Source organism: Bombus huntii, chromosome 6 (genome assembly GCF_024542735.1).
Source record: "Bombus huntii isolate Logan2020A chromosome 6, iyBomHunt1.1, whole genome shotgun sequence".
In the NCBI taxonomy this organism is placed as follows: domain Eukaryota; kingdom Metazoa; phylum Arthropoda; class Insecta; order Hymenoptera; family Apidae; genus Bombus; species Bombus huntii.
The window spans coordinates 6,611,596-6,630,824 of NC_066243.1; the positions used below are offsets into that span (position 1 = coordinate 6,611,596).

The window sequence follows — 19,229 nt, forward strand, 5'->3', positions numbered from 1 at the left end:
AAGCAACAAGTACCTCTTATTGCTCTCGATGAATATTACGGGCCACTTAAAGTCTTAGATCTCAGTTTTATTACCCTGTATACCAATGATAGATCAGCTTAAAAGTACATATTTATCAAAATTTAAATCATTTATTTAATAACATACTACAATCATGTATTAAAATTAATATATGTATATGTATGATTTAAATATCCAGTTTTAAATGTCACGATTTAGATCAATCACAGCTATGCAAATGTTTAAAAAATTAAATGCTAAGTACTTACGAAATAGTAAAATTAATAATAGTCATACAATTCTACGTAAATTTAGAAATCAGCGTTACAACTTAATTATCTAGAAATAAAAAGCTTTTCGAACGTCAATTTGTTATCGCGTATTAATTTTGAAAAGTCGATCTGAACGCAATGTATGCAAACATCCTGACATACATATGATTGTAATAATCAAATTATTAGACCTTTCATCTGCAGCTGTAGAAGCTAAATTAAAATTATTAATGATAAGAATATAGGCAATGTAAATACGAATAATAATAATGTATGTACATTATAACTACACGCACATCATATATTACATTCGACTATTTATTTTCAGTTATAATCTTTCATTATTTTGTAAATGGAAAATCCAAATATTTTCCTACTGAAATGAGACAGGTATACACGTGAGAATGTCTTTCGTTTTAATCACATTTGGAAGAAATTGTACGTTTTCCCCTGGCAAAGCAGGAATTAAGTGCTCCATAAAAGCAAACGCAAGGATCGTATAAAAATACTTCCGTTTTTTACATAGGGTAAAGCTGATCCATTACCCAAACAAATGGGTTTTTAACGGTCTTGGGAATTGTAAACGAATAAATTACAACCACGTCTTGCGAAACGTCGGTGATACGTAATTATTAAAAGTTCCTAAGGTTATCAGTAGTAACAACGTTTCCTTAATAGATTAATTAATTCAAAAATTTAAAAAAGAATAAACTAATTCTTTTCGCTTTTCAAAATAAAAAAACTCGTCGTTTGGTCCAATTAAAAAAAAAGTGATTACGTTTTAAAGGGTTTCTGAATGTCAATGCAACCAACTCTATGTAAATCATTCCTTCTTATACAAAGTAACAAATACAAAGACACTGCTGTGCCCGAGTATTAATGCGAGTAATTCTACTTATTGTAAAATATAACGATTCTCAACATGGAAGTAGCAAAGACAATCTAGATACACGTCTAGAAGGAAGGATGAAGGGTAAAGACGGAAGAATGATTGCAAGGATTTACGCGTGGAAATGAGATGAGTATTGGAAAGAGAGTGGAAGCAGGAAGTGCCGAATTTGTGGAGGACATGAAATATGTATCTGAAATATGAAATGTGACAGGATTATTTTTAAAAAAAACAGGATTAAATTACGGAGGTAGATGCAGTGGTTGTTCTGGGGGCACAAGATCCGAGGCCCGAGATTCTGTGAGAAATTGAGAAGGAAAAAGAAAGGGCTAGTGGGGAGAAGGGAGAACAGGAGAGGGAAGAAAGGCTCTATATAATTTTATATTATATTTTTGTATTTTTATATTCTATATTGCCATAGACATTTCGTATTTTATGTTTCTGTTTGGACCTGTATATCGTTGAAGCTTAAACACTGCGAGACTATAAAAGACATAGACAACAAGGAATATAAGAGGTACCATAGTAGGGCTAAATTTAAATTGCAGGTTTTAAGACTAAATGTTAAGTATGTTAAATAGGCTGATTCATATGTTAAGCTTGACGGTTGGATAGGTAGACGTTAAGGGTATACCAAAGAAATATGTAACTGAAATTCCGTCCTAACCTAGAGAGGAGGGACTGTGAAATATAAATGAACATTAAATGGAAAATAAAATAAATCAGAGATAACGATTTCATAATTTTCAGAATGAAATGTTCGACTCGGGAAACGATCCTGAATCAACGGTAGTCCGGACGAAACGATTGGAATCAAAACGCATTGGATCGTTGTCGATCGTGAATTCCTTGGACGTGTTACGACAGAGAGTTCTTCTTGAACTTGCCCGGCGTAAAGCTTTGCAGGATCAACAGCAAATTGACGCAAATCGACGTATTTTAAAAACTATCGGAAAAAGATCATTACCGCTTTACAACAAAGATGTGCCCAAAGCTATCGACTCAAGAATAAGAAACGGAATTGATTATGTCTTCGAACAGGAAGAGAAGAGCCACGATCGAGACGTGGTGCCAGAAAGGATCCCTGACAGAATGCAGAACTGGCTACGAAATGACGATTCCGCTTTTCGAGAAAGACAAGACGATCAAATGCGAAGGGTAATTATTCTGTTCGTTCGTTTTCGTAAATTTAATTCTTCATAAATGTACAGTGCCTCGCGAAAGTATTTGTACACTTACCACACGAAACTTTTACATCTATACCGTGCGTGTTATATGAGAACATGTTGAAATTTTATTAGCACTGTGATGAGACGCGACTGCCATGTTTATATTGGTAAAATTTAAAACCAATCTAAAAATATACATAGAGATTGCAAGATATTTACTGTAAACTTATATTTGGAAAGAAATTAATATACAGTATCGACTAGTATAGTTAAGTATGTGTATAATAAGTATCAAAGATGTATAGTGAGGCTTGTTAATATTCCGGCTAATTGCCTGTTTAAGCACTTTTTGTGATCTATGTAAAATATATATTTGTATTAAATTTCCTTTAACTAACTGTACATATTTTCAAAATCGTTTAAAATTTTATCAATATAATCACCATAGTTGGGTGTCGTTACAGCACTAATGAAATCTTAAAATGTTTTCTATAACATGCGTAATAGGTTTATAATAGGTAATAAAATAAAATAACAGACAAGTTTATTTCAAAATAGAAATGAATGTAAATATAAATTCCAATGTCTTGTTTGAGAAATAAATTGTTTCCAAATGATAATTTCAAACAATGATGGTTGTTCCAAATAATAATGTAAAATTATGAATAACAATTTTATACATAATAAATGTGCTAATTGTTGTCATTTATTCGCTCTTAATACGACTAAAAACTTAAATATTGTATCAGATAATTGAATCGCATGATTATTAATGATCATTAATAACAATAGCAAAGAAAACAGCCGTTTAATTGAATTTGACGCTGGAAGGGAGCACTTATTAACAAAGTCAACGGTGCTTGAAATGTTTACTATGTTAGTGGTATTACCTGTACGTGGTAATTAGAATAGACCATCAAAATATTTACAGTAGAAATAACTTTTCCGATTACACATATCGTCGAAATTTTAAAATTTCTGAAATTTATGAATGGAAGTTCCATGCCATATAGATAGGAAGAAAATTATTTTCTTGGTAAAGTCAAATAACAAATATCTACATTTCAAATAAAATAACAAGTAATAAAATAAGTTATTTTTCAAATACACCGTTGCTTAAATAACATCACCTAAGATAAAGCGACAGAGCAAATAACAAATAAAATAAAAATTTTATTCGAATGATTATTTGAATAAAATTATTTTTAAATTGCCCAGCCCTGGCCTGTACGTTGGATTAATGCTTCTTATTTTTTAATTTTATTTTAGATATTGACATAGAATAGCATTTTAAAAATATTATCTCGTAAAAAGTAAATAAAATCTCTGTTTTCAGATCCAAGCAAATGAGCTACGTTTGCTGTAATCAACACAAAGGAAGATCAAGTCACAATACACTATCGCTATATTACGATTTTTTATCTAACAAGCTAATGGATTGCATATAGTTTATCTATTATTCGTCATATTCCTCAGGTTTTATCATATATATATACATATAATACATACATATATCTATACATTTTGTGCTGTGCAAAATTCATAATTTAATATCGCGTTTCATTCATGAATTATACGCAGATTATTCATGTGTCAAGCGTAAAGTAAATATTAGCGCATGAAGTTACCAGTAGTGCAAAAAGTTTAACAATCAGAATATAACAGTATTTTCTCCTATCTCTTTTATTTAAGTTTTAGTCGTCTTAATTCTAAGTAATTTTGTAGCATCCAGAAGAGGAGGGAAATAGAAATACCATGTGAAACATATGATATCAATTTCCTTGTCTATACTCGTACTTTTTTCTTCTCTATACTAATCATACAAAACGATTTAACTTTAGCTCTCGGACTAGACGTTTTACTATTTTCTATTTCTTCCTTTTCAATAGCGCAAAAAAACACGAAACAAAACAGTATTATGCGTTGTGATCCCTTAAAGTCTGCCCAACCAGTAAACCCCAGACAGAAGACATTTTATATCCAATTTTGGATATAATTTAATGTAAATGTTTCTTCGTATTAGTATTAAGTTTTACGAACACGACGATAGAAATGTTTTAAAGTATTTTATTATAATTATTTTGAAATACGACTCTTAATTAAAATTAACTGCGAAGATGTGCAAAGGAAAAACAAATTGTATTTATCTATTGTACAGTAAAATTTCTTGAACAACCAAGTATTCATGTAATAGTTTGGTAATTATTTCAAGCCGAACTTAGACGTTATTTACAAATATAGATCCAAATGGCTGTAAATTTGATGTAATGTAATTATTTAAATATATAGATCAAACGCTTTCTTCTCAACAAATTTCACTCGTGAAAGAAATAAATGTAGTTAAGAATAAATGTTCCATAGAACTATCTCTTAAATACCTTTATTTTATGTAGATTATTTCCTTTTTATTTTCATTTACGTTGCTTTCTTTACGATTATATTCCTTATTTTTATAACACCCTCAGAGAAACACAGATAGCGGTCTAGTGAATTTATATATTTATTAATAAATACTGCATTAGAGGCGTGTATTCTAAATAATCGGTGAATAGTTCCTTTCATGTGCACCACAGATTAATAGATGTGCTATATTTTTCACCGAATTGCGTTTATGTCTACGTAAAACATCGAGGCGTGATTTATTTTTGAAATACATTCATTTTAGTCATATGATTTTACGCTAAATTAAAGACGCAATGCAAATAAATGTCTTTGAACATAATAAGATTATACAAAATTCATAATAAAAAAAACTTGTTGGTTTTAATTATGTTATTTCGTAAAATACGTACTCTTTCAATTTCATTTGTTTTATTTTACTTGCATTTATCTTATAGCATTTTTATATTAAAAATCAGAAATTGATCTTTGCGGTTATTTTAAAAATACAATGATTAATGCTTACGATGTTTACGTTAATGTTAGAAAATAAATGTAATTAAATTTTATTATTATTTATATGTCGTATTATATAACCTATTGTTGAAGAAATGTGTAAGAAATTTTAAAAATGTATGTAACATAAATAGATTTTATTTATTTGAAAAACACGTACAATATCGTTTATTTATTTTTGTTTTAGATTTTCGTTTTTATCGGTTTAGTTACATAATGAATAATTGAAATAAAATAAAATTAATTTAAATAAGATTTGTTGTGTACTCTAATTGTACCTCTTTCACTTAATGAAATATAATAAAATGTAATAAGAATAAATGAAATGGTTGTGCAGTTTTTTTAAAAAGACTCATTTTATTCCTTATTATTACCGATGTTTCATATAATGCTTAATATTATCATTAAAATTATATATATCCCATCCACATAGTGAATGAATAATATTTTTTTCTAGAAATATAATATCTGTCAAGCTGTTCCAAATTTTACAGAGTATTATTGAAAATATTAATGTACAATACTTTTTATAAACATTTGTAATAAAACCCTAGTGAAATAGCTAAAAGAAACCACATTTTTTATTTTATATTTATATTCAAATCTTCTTCAATTCGTAACTTACTGAACGTATCTCAATTTTAATTTTAATTTTATGTATAAATAATTAATGTACTATGAAACTATACTCAACAAGCACAAGTAAATCAAGTAATTGTAAAATGTGGCTAATATTCCGGGTAATAAAGAGTTCAATGAAAAATAAAGAATAAAACAAGAATTACCGAAGGTAACTTAAAATCATAGATCCAGGAAATGAAATATAATCTATTGTTCATTTGCGATCACATTTTACGAAGGTCTAGAACAAACACACTGCCATCAGACGCAGATGCACCGACTTTGTCTCCTCGACTATTCCAACACACTTCAAAAATTCCTCCAGTTCCTTGATAACTATGTACCAATTGACCATTCTGCACAATTAAATATATAAGAAAATATATATAATGTGAACCTTCTATTAAATATACCAAACAAAAGAAGAATAGCTATCTTACCTGCGTAGACCATATATGAACACATTTGTCAAAACTTCCACTAGCAAGAAATTTGCCATCTGGACTAAATGCTACGCTATACACTGGCTCTGTGTGTTTCGTAAGTCTGTGTATACATGCACCTCTTTCTACATCCCATAACCTTACAGTAGAATCGAATGATGCACTAGCTAAAGTTAGATTCATATTTGGATTGTGAGTTCCAGGTCCAGTTGGGGACCATTTAATAGTATATATTTCTTTGCTATGAGCTTGTAAATCATGTACCCACGTATCTTGTTTCATAGACCAAATTTTAAGACTCATATCATCTGAACAACTAGCCAATAAGTTACCTTGAGGGTCCCATTTTATAGCATTAACTTCATTCTACAATTAAAGGAAAAACAAACTCTTTAAATTTTAAATAAATATTTAATTGAATCAAAGAATATAATTATTTCTGTATACATACTGTATGACCTTGGAAGCTCTTGATTGGTTTATCAACATTAAGTTTGCATACGTGTATGCATTGGTCAGTAGAACAACTAGCAAATGATGTATTTGTTTGCCAATCAACATCCAAGGCAGGTGCACAATGAAAGCTAAATTGTTGAGTACATTGCCCACTTTCTGCATCCCATATAATTGTTGTTTTGTCAACTCCAGCACTTAATATGTAGTTACCACGTTTATTCCATTTTAATGCAAAGATTGGACCTTTGTGTTGACCTAATGTGGATGCTAATTTACCATCTGTCTTCCAAATTCGTGCATAACCATCATAACTTCCTGTTGCTAATAAGGTACCATCACACTAAAATAAGTAACCAAATTATATTAGTTTCCTTTTTTCAACGTTGTAACTTAAGAGAAATAATCATTTTACCTTCCAATCTAATGAAGTAACATCTTTGTTGCTTGGCACTTCGGTACCACCTTTTTGTATGCAGTGACGAAGAACAAGCTGATTTGGAGCTTGTGAACTACCAGACATATCCCAAATACGAGCTGTGCTATCTCCTGAACCAGAAGCCAAAAGATCAGTTGTTGGATTCCATGCACATATGAAAACTTCCGATTCATGACCACGTAATATTGTAGCTTTAGTGTCTGGAATTTCAACAGCGCTAGCATTAGTTCCCCTGCTTGAACCTTGTTGTTGTTCATCTACTTCCATTTCTGTCCTATCTCCTCCTCTCTCATTTGTGCCTACACCTTCATTGGAGGTAACAACTGAAAACAGGTTAGTAAATTAATAACAATTACCAAATGGAAAGTTTTCTCTCCTTCTTGTATTTATATACGTAATCTGAAATAAAGAAATTCTGTTTTCAAAAAATAATACGTTAATATTAAATAACAAACTCTTTCATTACCTTCATATTATTTTATAGAATTAAAATATTATTTTATACTTGTCTTATACAATTAAATTAATAAAAACTGATCTATTTTGACAACTACAGTCTGTATAAACTTTAACAATATTCTTATTCTTATTCTTTATATGATATTACAGTATATATATAAAGTAACTTGTAAATAGTAAACCTTTGTAATTCTTGTCCTTATTCTTCATTCCAGATCACACATATATTAATAATATTGTTTGCTCCTAGCTTTCCGACATGTTATAAATATAACAGTGAGCTTTATTTTGCTATATCAGTATATAATTTAACATTACAAAACAAATTTTTTAATTTATTAGTACAGTATAATAAATATATTTTACTTTAATATTCTATGACTGTTATAACAAAAATATTTGCTCATAACAAGTCCGACAGCTAAAGCAGTCCATTAATGTACCTGGTATAATAAGGAGGTCTATAAAACTTAAGTCTTTTTATAGACCAGGGTGTGCCAGGATAACAATTTTTGGTTTCAAAATATAACACATAAAATATAACATGAATAAAAATTAATATAATAAGTCAAATTACCTTCCTCTCCATTTGTATCTTGTACTTCTGTCTTCACCTGTTGTTTTTGCTGATTAATTTGATTTTGTCTTGATGCCACAACATCTGGCATAACAGCATCAATAAGAGATAAGGATTCCACCATTCTTTGTTCAGTACCATCTTCGCCTATTGATATTTCTGCTTCTGTGTACTGTAACCCTTTCTGTAGAATTGATAAAAGTGCTGCTGGTGGTACTAATGCTCCATTTATGTTACTCTGTGATATATGTGATTCTATGCCAAATGTGTATGCGGAGTGTTGAAATCCTATAAAAAAAAACCACACAGAGATTAATTTGCATCTTTTATATAATCTACAGTACAACTTTTATACAATAAACTTAAGAAATAACTTAGTAATCAACGTCGTGGATATGCTTTTATTTGTGCTCAAATAACCTCTTTAAATCACGTTTGATCTATAATTTGTAATATATTATTGACCAATATGATATTATTAATTGCAAATATTATTGTGAAATGTATATATACATAATATAAGTAACAAATGTGTACAAACAATAGCAAATTCAAAATTTGCCAAAATTATTTGAAAAGAGGTTACGTAGTACTCCAAAAAATATACCAGATTCTTGAAGGTATCGGTAAACCAAGAAATTGACTTCATCGCTAGAGAAGCTCATCGTTCTTTACTTTCAAGATACTAGCACAACATATTTATTGAAAGTTGCGCCTAAAAATCACTTTGACTCACGTCGGACGCCGAGATTGCCGCGTCGAAGCCACTCTACAAGTCACAGACACATTACACATGAGACCTCACCATTGGCCAAAAAATACGAACAACAGTGTGTTCTATAGAGATACGTAACTAACTTCAATGTAATCTCTTCATTCAAACAAGACGATACTTTGAACGAGATCAATTAGATTTCATTTATTATTGTCAAATGGATTATGTAAAAAATATACAGTGGTTCATGGAAGTATTTTTTATGAGCATATTACGTATGTTATACGAAATATCTCGAAATTCCAGTAGTAGTGTAATGATAACTTACTATCGTGATTATATTAATAAAATTTGAAACGATCCTGAAAACATATACAAAAATAGCAAGTTATTTAGTATAAGTATATGTTTTGTAGAGATCAAAGAGATGTTTATTAAATATTCATCAATTTATCAATATTTCATTTATAAATTTATAAATTTCACAAATTTATCAGTCATTCATAATATGTAATTCGATTCATTCATAACATATAATTCATAACATTCATAATATATATAATATTATCTTTAATATTTATTATACATATATATGTGATTATTCTATACGTTTATCTGAATATATATTTTGAAATCTTTTAATAGTTCTAAACTAAGCGAGTTATACAATTCTATGTTATTAAAATAGGAATAATTACATAATTTAAATTATTTTTTATTCCTCATATTGTTTATATTTTCCTTAAGAATCTTACAAATTTCTTACGCATTTAGACCACGGTTTTATATGCCACATGCAAATATCTCAAGATTATATGATGGGAACTGTATGATTATTAAGATTGCTGAATTTGTTTTGTCACATTCTACAAAGATATCGAAAAATGAGGTTCTATTTCTAAAAATGACCATGAAATGATCAAATACTGTAACTTTGTCCTGAAAACATTTTTCATGCAACAATAAATAAGGCAAAAATTTAGATGATTTCACTTAACTGAGCCACTTTATATAAATTCTATACAGTTACAAAAATGACCAAGATTTAATACATTATATTACGATTTTTTAAATTATAAACTTAGTATCTCTTAGTATGTCTAGTATAGAGTGAACTAAGTAGAATCTTAAAATTTGAAAAAAAGGAATTGATGCTCTTAAAAAAATTAAAAGCTAATTAATATTTTTATTTACAGTGAAAAAATCAAACATTAATTTATTTACAAGAACAGTACATTGTTTCTAAATAAAAAAAATATTTTTCTAACTATTGGAATCTATCTGATTATTTTCATTTTTGTCATTCATTTCTTTCTGTTTCATCCAAGCTTTAGCAGATGCCAAGAATTTAAGATTAGGTCTCTGTGATTCATCTTCTGGGAAAACAAAATCAAATACTTCTTCCCAACCATCATCACTCTAAAAACAAAAATTACATATGTGAACAAATGTTTTTTTAAAAATAACTTTTAAGTAATACAATAAATTTATTCACCCCATCTTCTCCAACAATACGTCTTCTACGTTTAATCCTTCGAGGCATTTTTTCCATAATTTTAGCTCGAGTGTCATCATCTCCTTTCTCACTTTCAAAATCTCTCCATGCTTCTAAAAGCAATGCTCTACTTTCTTTATCACCGTTCGATCTAAGTGCATCGTTTCCACGTTCAAAAATTCTTCTTGCCAGCACAACATTATCCAGACCATCCTCAGTTGTCGAATTAGCTAATTCAAACTTAGCATAGGCAATCCAAACCTAGATGTCATGATTTATATTTAATAACACATCATCTAAATTAAATATCTTGTATTTAATTATAATCAATCTTACTTTAACATGAAGTGTACGTTCCAATAATCTTTCGAATAATTGCCTTGCGTTTTCTGTTTCATCTTGTGATATTTCAAAATCAATATATGATTTCCATAAGAGTTCTGGCATATCCAATCTATAAATTAAAGTAATGATACAATATCAGATTACGGTAATATAAATTACTTATACTTTTAAATACTTTACCTTGGCTGTGATATAGCTAATTCGTAAATAGCTCGTGCTCGTTCTACATCGCCCAAAAGCGTTTCTAACTCTGCGAACTATGTACAAAAATATTATCAAGAATGATTTTTATACACATTTAACCATTGAAATGATAATAATAAAAATAAATAAAAATAATAAAATAATAAATTATCATACCTTCATCCATGTAGTACAATTTTCTGGTCCAAATTCGAGGAATTTTTCATATAAAATTCTACATCTATCAAATTCTCTCAATTGTATTTCTAAATCAATGTATCCACGATATAATTTATCTCTAGGACAAATACCCAACGCCATACCCTATAATCAATTAAAATAATTTTCTATGCGGTGTCACAACTTATAAATTTTTGTAAAATTATTACTTACTAATTTTTTTCTAGCTGCTGTGAGATTTTTCTGTCTTATTTCAAAATACGCATAAAATAACCAGATTTTAGAGAAAGTGAAATGCTTGTGAGGAATTAATTCTAAGCAAGCTCTGAAAACACATAAACACATTAATCAAAATAAAACATCTTCTATGGTAATTTTTAAGGTACTAATTACTTATAGACTTGTCTGCATCTTTCTATATCTTCAGTATCAAGTTCCTCAAAAAGAGCATAATTTATCCAAAGATAAATATATCTTCTCCAAAATAGCTTTTCCTATGAAAAATGATATCCTCATACTAACATTTATTTACGATATATGTACAAAATGCTAAATACATTAAATACATCTCTCTTACTTTAGTTGGTGGTACATTGGCTATCGCACGTTCGTAAGTTTCCCTAATGACATCCACATTCCCTTCTGATTCTACTAATCTCAAGTAATCGAACCAGGCATCATAATTAGAAGGATTTTCTTTCACTTCTTGCTCGTATTGATATTTTCGTTTACTTACTATTACATCTTCAATACCTATAAATAATAATACAACATGATTGTATGCATAAATATATATTTATAAAATATTATTCAGTATGATAAATCAAAAATAAATTATAATACCTGAACGATCTCCATATTTTTTCTCATGTATTGTGTATGCTTTATAAATTTCCTGTGTTTTCTCTTTTGGAATATGATCTAATGCATACTTATAAATTACTCTGGCTCGATCATGCTACAACAAAATAATATAACATGCGTTAAATTAAACTATGCGAAAAAAATAATTTTGGTCCTTCCTTACTTCTCTTTGTCCTTCCTCAAACTTTGCAAATGCAATAAATAGTCTTTCATCCAAATTTTCGTCGCCATAAAAATCAATGGCGCGTTCATAAACATTGCGAGCACCATTAATAAAACCATGGGATTCTTCAAATCGTGCATATTTTATCCAGTGCTTAACATCAGGATGTACCATTACAAAACGTTCATAAATTTGTCTAGCTCTCTGAATTTCCTTATATCTCAATTCGAATTTGATGTATGTTTGCCATGCCTGTTCATCAGGTTCCCATTCCATCCATCTTTCAAATACCTGACGTGCTCCTAAATAAATATTTCAATCAATAAATAGTCAATATACTATGTTAGATTAAAATTAAAAGAAGGATTTACCAGCAATATTTTCTAACATTTCTTCCATATAAGTGTATTTATACCAAAATTGATTTGCTCTAGGTAATATAGTAACAGCACGGTCCCATAAATTTCTGGCATGATTTACTTGACGATTTCGCATTTCCATTTCTGTGTATTTGAGCCATAATGTAATGTTTCTATGGTCAACATCTAAAGCACGTTCATATATGGATCTAAAATTCATAAATAATACAATTAATACTTTTATAATTAATACAAAATAATAATAATGTTGTTTATTTTTTACAAAAAAAAACATTAATCATAAATATATAATCATGATGACTTTAATATATTTCATACCTTGCTCGTTGTATCTGCTTTTGACTTTCTTCCCATTGAGCATATTTTATCCAATTTGAAATCACCATACGATTTTTACGAATATTATCTTCAAAAGCTTTACGTTTCCGATGTTGATAATCAGCTAACTCATGAGGATCAGAAATCTTTTGTTTTGGTGGCTGAAGTAATAGAAATATATATAAATATTCATTATATATCAACTTTTCAGCTGTTCAGCTTCACATATATTAAAATTTATATATGGATAAAAATTACATAAAATTAATAAAAATAATGAATGGTCAAAATTGAATAAATAAAAGCAAATATACTTACTGGTGGTAAGATTTCTAGGTCCCGTTCTTTTGCCTCCCGCAAAAGTTGCTCTGCTGTTATTTGAATTTCAGCAGGTGCTTTATTTTTAACCTAGAATAAAATATAGTTAAAATAATTTGATATAATATAAGAATTATTTCATTCTCATATATTACATTATATGATTTATATGTGTACTAAATATTTAAAAGTGTTACATACCTTTGCCACTTTTGGCATTTTCTGTGATTTTTCCATGATATTAAATTTAGTTCAATTCTTTCTACACAATAAATATTTTAGAAATATTTTTATCCTCCTGGTTAATTCAATTTTTATAATATATTTATGACTAAGAACAATGTATATTTTTTAAACTAACCATAATCTAAGAATAGCAGGTCCAAATACTATTTCATGGGAATTTTTATACAATACACCGATAATATTTATAATTATTATTGATATTTACAATTATTTTTAATTATTAAAATGTACTTTAGTAAACAAATATCAAATGGAAAGGCTAGGTATAACCAGCTATAACCAATATATAACCATCGATTAAGACAAGATAAAAGAGAATAGATGTGACATTAAACGGGATTTTGTGTCTCAGGTTCTGAAATACCGACCTACAAAAATATCATGTAGCAGTACATGATGATAAGAGTTCGCGACTGTGCGTGGTTTATTTTACCAGTTTAGTATTGGAGAAGTCACTGTACGTGGTTGCAACTTCGGCCTGTTTAGTAGTTTAATTCAATCACAGATATATTTCTATAGATTTCCTCTTTGATATAAAATAGATAGAACATGTAATACTTTTTCGTACTTTTAGTTATTGGTACATATTACAATATTATATGCACGATCATGTATACATATACTCAGATTACATACAGATCCAGCAACGGTGAAGAATGTCATTATTTTAATTTGATTTGTTTTGATGTATTTTAGTTCTCTTATAAGCTACATATTATTACCATGGTACTACCACAAAATTCTTTCAGGTCAATACGCGGTCTTTTTTGACAGATCTTCACTGATTCGAAAACGTAGAATTATCTTCCAAAGCTACCACGAATAATTTTTTGATACTCTGTACATGTACGTACTACAAAAGTATTAAAAGTATATTTGATTTAAATTGCACTCTTTTACAGGAAATATTTTGAGATTTAAGAATTTCGTTGATGCTTTAAGCATTGACTAAGGAGAGGATAGACGTGGCATTAAATAGAAATTTATTTCAGTTTCTCTAATATCGACGAGGAAAAAAATCAGAGTACATATTTCTTACGCCCTCTGTTATTTAATACGGTGAACGTAGGACTTATGATCAACTTAATCATCAAATGCGATGAAGAGATAAGCCTCGATTACATGCAATTCAATACACAATAAATAATATCGGCCGGTACTGATAAACTTCAACTTGGTTTATATGTCTCGCATCGTACATCACCCAGAATATAATGGATCGAGGTTAACGAAAAGAAACGAATAAAATCTAGTTCACTTATGTGAATTATTGCAAAGCTATATTCAATTCGACGGGCAGAAACGGGATAACATGAGCGGAAATGGGATAAAAAGTGTAAGGAAATGCGAAGTTCGAATACCTGGTTCGACCGCCTGTTTTTCGTTACCTTCGGATATGAGAAAAAGAAAGCGTCAATATTAAAGGCGCCGTAAATTAATCCCTCATTCGCATGGTGTGTGGACCAGCGGTCCCAACGTCTTGCGATTGTGATTGCCTGGGTTCCGTCATGCTGGGTTCTAGTGAGAGATAGCGAAGTCACTTAGGGATGTTGAAAGGGACCCTCTCCCTCGCTAGCGCACAGGCTGACGAGCTTTAATCTTCTTCGCGGCTGTGACGCCGAGGGTACCCAAGCATTCTTTGCACAATCGTCACAGTGGACAAACGTAAAATTAAAATCATGCGAGTTCGTCATTTTTCGAGTTTGCAGAACGTGCTACAAACAGGATTATCGTGAATTCGCTTTTAATGCTTCTTATAAACAGATGAAAACAGAAACAAATGGGAGAAAACGGGAGGACGCTAGTGAAAATGGGCAGAAACGGGAAAAATCTCGCGAAAACAAGAGGAAACTGACAGAGACGCTAACCCGTCTATACAATGGATCCCCAGTCAACACTTGTTAAAATTTTTTATGTACATATTATATACATTCACACATGCTATATGTATATTTGCTTTTCAAATTAAAGTAAATGTAGGAACTGTTTTCACTGAAGGAATATCATTTAAATGTTTAAATAACGGATAAATGCAAATTATTTAAATTCACCAATAAAGGTTCAATTAAAAACATAAAGTATGATACAAATTTTTTTTGTTTTAGATATGTTTTTTCTAAATGTGTATTTTATACATATATTTAATATAAAAAAAAAATCTCTACTGGAATTCGAACCAACTTTTTTCAGATCGGTAAAATAAATCTGTGCGCTTATCCCCTAAAATTGTTACATTTGTTGGCAAACATAAGTATTAATATATCTATTTGTCATATTTATTAATTTTATTAGATAATTATAACAAATTTTACCTTATATAGTGTTTCTCGTTACAAAGCATATACGATATTGTTATGCTGTTACGTGAACGTAGTCTTAATGTGATCTTAGTCTAGAAAAGTCGATATATACATTTGGCACGTAATTTGAATCGTCAATCAAATATGTTTTAAAAGATAGCATGTATTTGAAGACTGTCTCATGGTTCGGTGCGTAGTACAGCGATAGGAAAGTTAGAACTCGGGAATAGAAATGCTTTGTTTAGCAAAATTGAAGGCCTCCTCAACAGGTTGCTTCTTCCGAATTTATAAATATATATCTTTTTTTCTTTACGTCATAATTTTCAATTTAAAATTTGTTTACTATCGCTTTCTATAAATTGATCGCTATTACTTACTTTCCGATCGCTCTGTTGTGAATACATCGAATGTAAGAATCAGCAAAAAAAAGAAACAATTGAGATACAGTAAAACATCTCACAGAATTAATATTTCGACAGACCAATTTAAAAAAATAAAAATTAATTTAACTCTCATGGTTTAGTTCGTTTGGACTAACCAACAAAGGACGGAAGTTCTTGATGTTACAGTGATAAGAAACTGAACGTGTTTCTAGGGTAAATTACACTTTAGGGGCCGTGAAATTATTGATATTTCTATTTGTAATCTTATTTTAACGTGTTTTGACAAAATCAAGTTTTAAAGTGCGGAATGCACTGATTCAAAAGTTATGCGTATATAAAATTGAACATTTTTAACATATTTTACAGGTTATTTTGATGTCACGCAGGCTTCTAACCATGCTCTGATTAGTCGACACAAATGAGCATGCAAATGTTCACCTCTTCCGCTTCCCTTATTCAAAGATATACTGCTTGCGTATTGCCTGATCAAAGATCGCATACCACCAATTTGATACACTTTGCAATATGGCTGCCACAGAAATTCGCATAGGCGGTCGGAAGAGTGTCATTATCGTGAAAGTGGTCTTTTCCTCGCATTCAACCCTTTGGTCTCCAATTAAATTGTATCTTCTGGCTATGGATCCCATTACTAGCTGTAATTAGACGAATGAAAAGTAATTCAAATCTAATTCAAATTTCATTGTAGCTTCCACACTGTAATTCACTGTTTTATGAATGAATCATTCTGCAACGAGACCCGCGTAACTTCGAAAACAGTCTGTGTGGATCTTGCTGCAACATGTTTCTGTATACGGAAATTAACATCGTCGTTTCGCTATTCTCAACCATCACCATTCTACAATTGATATTTCTGATATCATCTAACATTCAGTGTTCTTCCACCCTTCTGCGGTCATTATATTTCCGCTTTCCAAATTTTACTTCATCATTCTGTTAAATAATATAAAAATAATAATAATAATAATATTAAAATGGAAAAATAAGTAATATAAGAATATAAGGATATAAGGAACATGCACAACGCCCAAACATCCACATTTGGATATCTCTCACAATTTTGGTTATCCGGCTTGCATTTTCTTTTTTTTTTTTTTTTTATTAACATGGAAGAAATCCGCACGGACACCAGGCCACTTCTGGGGAAAAGCGGCGTGGTAGAGCCGGACTCCAACCGATTAAAACCTCCACGATGACCGTCCCGGCTGCGATCGAGAGGGGCCCGGGAACCGGTGTGAGCGACACACTCCTCCCCCCCCCCCCGCGCACAATACATCCCCAAATGGAGCGGCGTGCGGCCATGTCACATCGCGCTTCGTCGCCGGAGCCGCCGTGCCAGGCAGTCCGGTTCCCCTACTGGACTGCTTTGCGGCCCCGAGGCGCAAAGCTGCCAGCACCTAAGTTTGACTACCGGAGGGCGCGGCGGGCCTAGCGCGCCTCGCCGAAACGCGTCTACGGCCTCTGCCGCGCCCTCGCCGGTCGATCCTCTCAGGGTGGGAGTCCCGCACCCTCACCCTCTCCGCCCTCTCTCGCTCACCAACAATGCCTCGAGGATCGCCGGCGGCAAGAGGTTCCATCCGATTTCCACGATGAGGTCGCGGCGCGGCAACGCCCACGCCGAGCAGTACTGCAGCGTGTGCTGCGCCGAGTCCACGATCGCATCGCAGTCGCGGTCTGGCATGGCAACGCGCGGTCGCCTCTTTCCCGATTTGGTGCAGGTACTCACCGAAGCAACCGTGTCCGGTGAGCACCTGCATCATCCTGTAGGTCAGGGGAGGCCCGCCACCGTCCAACCAAACGTCCCAGTTTGGAAGGACAACCTCGAGGACCCTTAGCCCCGGCGCACCCGCTCTCATGTCGAGGCTGGCGCGCCATCTGTTGAGCAAGGTCCGCCGAGCCCGAACCCTAACGTCGGCGCCCACCGGGCCGACCCCGCCCGACGGACCCCGAATGCGGAGATAAATCTCGCGACACCTCAGGGCCTGCAATTCGAACGGGGGAAACCCGGCAAGCACCGCCACTGCTGCCGCCGAAATGGTGCGGAAGCCCCTCACTACCCTGATGGCCACCGTCCTGTGCAGCCTCCTGACCGCTAGGAGACTGCGACGGTTGGCATTCAGGTCCTCCGCCCAGATCGGGGCTCCGTAGAGGAGCCTCGATCGCACCACGCCGGCGCACTCCGACGCCGGTCCCGCCCGGCCGAGGCAGCGAACTGTTGAGAAAAGTTAGGTTAGTATGATCGCTAGTTACTACAAGCTAAGTTGGTACGACTTTTAGCGACGCTCTTTTGTCTTAGAAGTCGACCACGTGTTAATTGATCAAGTGTATCCTGTGAGTTAAGACGTGTTGTACAAGGCGGAGAAATATATAGAGAAAATCGAATCTGAGTGAATCGATTAATTATCAACCCCAAACCTACATCAATTAACACAAACGTCCTAAGGCGTTCGCCGTCGCCTCGACAGACAGTGCCAGACGCTCGAAGTGGGCGCCAAAGGTCCAGTGGTTGTCGAGGCTCAGGCCCAGATACTTCATGCTGGTTTCGACCCCGATCTCAACCCCCTCCAACCTCAGGCGATAACCCGCTGGAGGCGTTCCGTAATCGGCCCTGCAGCAAGACCACATTGCCTCGGACTTCTCAGGGGACACCCTCAGTCCCAATCTCTTGATCTCGGCGACCACGCAGGCCACCGCCAGCTCCGCCAGACGGACGGTTCTGCCCCACGCCGTGCCCCAGACTAGCACCAACGTGTCGTCGGCATAGTACGCCAGTGCCGAGTTCGGAGGCATCGGCGTCCGAAGCACCGCGTCATACACGATGTTCCACAGCAACGGACCCAACACCGAACCCTGCGGGACCCCGCGGTACAACGCACTCCGCCCCGGACGGTGTAGACGATACTCCGGTCCCGGAGGAATGTCTGGACCACACCCCGCAGATATGTGTGTACTCGATGAAACTTGAGGGCCCGGCATATCCTGTCCCAGAGGATGCTGTTGAAAGCGTTGACCACGTCCAGCGACACGACCAACGCCACGTAACCACGCCGCTCAGCCCATCCGGCTTACATTTCTAATCTTCCACTATCATCTCGCGACAGTAG

General features: G+C 33.0%; 3 protein-coding genes and 1 long non-coding RNA gene across 5 annotated transcripts in view; 2 read left to right on the plus strand and 2 right to left on the minus strand.

Annotated features, from left to right (window-relative positions):
- LOC126866894 (diuretic hormone 44) overlaps nucleotides 1-4,705 on the plus strand; it is a 77,368-nt gene extending 72,663 nt beyond the window's left edge. The window contains exons 3-4 of the mRNA XM_050620888.1: nucleotides 1,912-2,319; nucleotides 3,667-4,705. Of these exons, the coding sequence (XP_050476845.1) occupies nucleotides 1,912-2,319; nucleotides 3,667-3,696 (438 nt within the window). The 3' untranslated portion in view covers nucleotides 3,697-4,705. The remainder of the gene's footprint in view (nucleotides 1-1,911; nucleotides 2,320-3,666) is intronic.
- A 640-nt stretch (nucleotides 4,706-5,345) lies between these two features.
- Nucleotides 5,346-9,029, minus strand: LOC126866888 (F-box-like/WD repeat-containing protein TBL1XR1). The gene is made up of 6 exons (XM_050620880.1): nucleotides 8,825-9,029; nucleotides 8,218-8,505; nucleotides 7,158-7,504; nucleotides 6,741-7,085; nucleotides 6,287-6,655; nucleotides 5,346-6,202 (listed from the first exon to the last, which is right to left on the minus strand). The coding sequence occupies exons 1-6, from the start codon at nucleotides 8,880-8,882 to the stop codon at nucleotides 6,071-6,073; spliced, it is 1,539 nt and encodes a 512-aa protein (XP_050476837.1). The 5' UTR covers nucleotides 8,883-9,029; the 3' UTR covers nucleotides 5,346-6,070.
- Nucleotides 9,030-10,098: 1,069 nt separating this feature from the next.
- On the minus strand, nucleotides 10,099-13,981 carry LOC126866887 (protein crooked neck). 2 transcript variants are annotated; one of them, XM_050620878.1, is made up of 15 exons: nucleotides 13,793-13,981; nucleotides 13,380-13,697; nucleotides 13,179-13,268; nucleotides 12,861-13,021; nucleotides 12,534-12,730; nucleotides 12,163-12,464; nucleotides 11,979-12,093; nucleotides 11,713-11,888; nucleotides 11,529-11,629; nucleotides 11,349-11,460; nucleotides 11,133-11,279; nucleotides 10,953-11,029; nucleotides 10,764-10,881; nucleotides 10,428-10,688; nucleotides 10,099-10,351 (listed from the first exon to the last, which is right to left on the minus strand). In XM_050620878.1, exons 2-15 carry the CDS (start codon nucleotides 13,413-13,415, stop codon nucleotides 10,196-10,198), a joined length of 2,049 nt encoding a protein of 682 aa, XP_050476835.1. In that variant the 5' UTR covers nucleotides 13,416-13,697; nucleotides 13,793-13,981; the 3' UTR covers nucleotides 10,099-10,195. The 2 variants fall into 2 exon arrangements, with proteins under 2 accessions (XP_050476835.1, XP_050476836.1); XM_050620879.1 differs by lacking the exon at nucleotides 13,793-13,981 and having other exon boundaries at nucleotides 13,380-13,440; nucleotides 13,540-13,769.
- Nucleotides 13,982-14,174: 193 nt separating this feature from the next.
- LOC126866899 (uncharacterized) lies at nucleotides 14,175-15,412 on the plus strand. The gene is made up of 2 exons (XR_007690075.1): nucleotides 14,175-14,270; nucleotides 14,327-15,412. It is a non-coding gene; the product is annotated as an uncharacterized LOC126866899 (long non-coding RNA).
- Nucleotides 15,413-19,229: the final 3,817 nt, after the last annotated feature.

What these genes read in the sequence shown, in the direction of transcription:
- LOC126866888 (XM_050620880.1), bottom strand. Translation starts at nt 8,882, where the DNA reads ATGAGCTTCTCTAGCGATGAAGTCAATTTCTTGGTTTACCGATACCTT. An exon ending in AGATACAAATGGAGAGGAAG is followed by an intron (nt 7,505 to 8,217) that starts GTAATTTGACTT and finishes ACCTGTTTTCAG; the next exon opens with TTGTTACCTCCAATGAAGGT. An exon ending in TTCATATATGGTCTACGCAG is followed by an intron (nt 6,203 to 6,286) that starts GTAAGATAGCTA and finishes TTAATTGTGCAG; the next exon opens with AATGGTCAATTGGTACATAG.
- LOC126866887 (XM_050620878.1), bottom strand. Translation starts at nt 13,415, where the DNA reads ATGGAAAAATCACAGAAAATGCCAAAAGTGGCAAAG. An exon ending in ACCTAGAAATCTTACCACCA is followed by an intron (nt 13,022 to 13,178) that starts GTAAGTATATTT and finishes CTATTACTTCAG; the next exon opens with CCACCAAAACAAAAGATTTC. An exon ending in AATGTTAGAAAATATTGCTG is followed by an intron (nt 12,465 to 12,533) that starts GTAAATCCTTCT and finishes ATATTTATTTAG; the next exon opens with GAGCACGTCAGGTATTTGAA.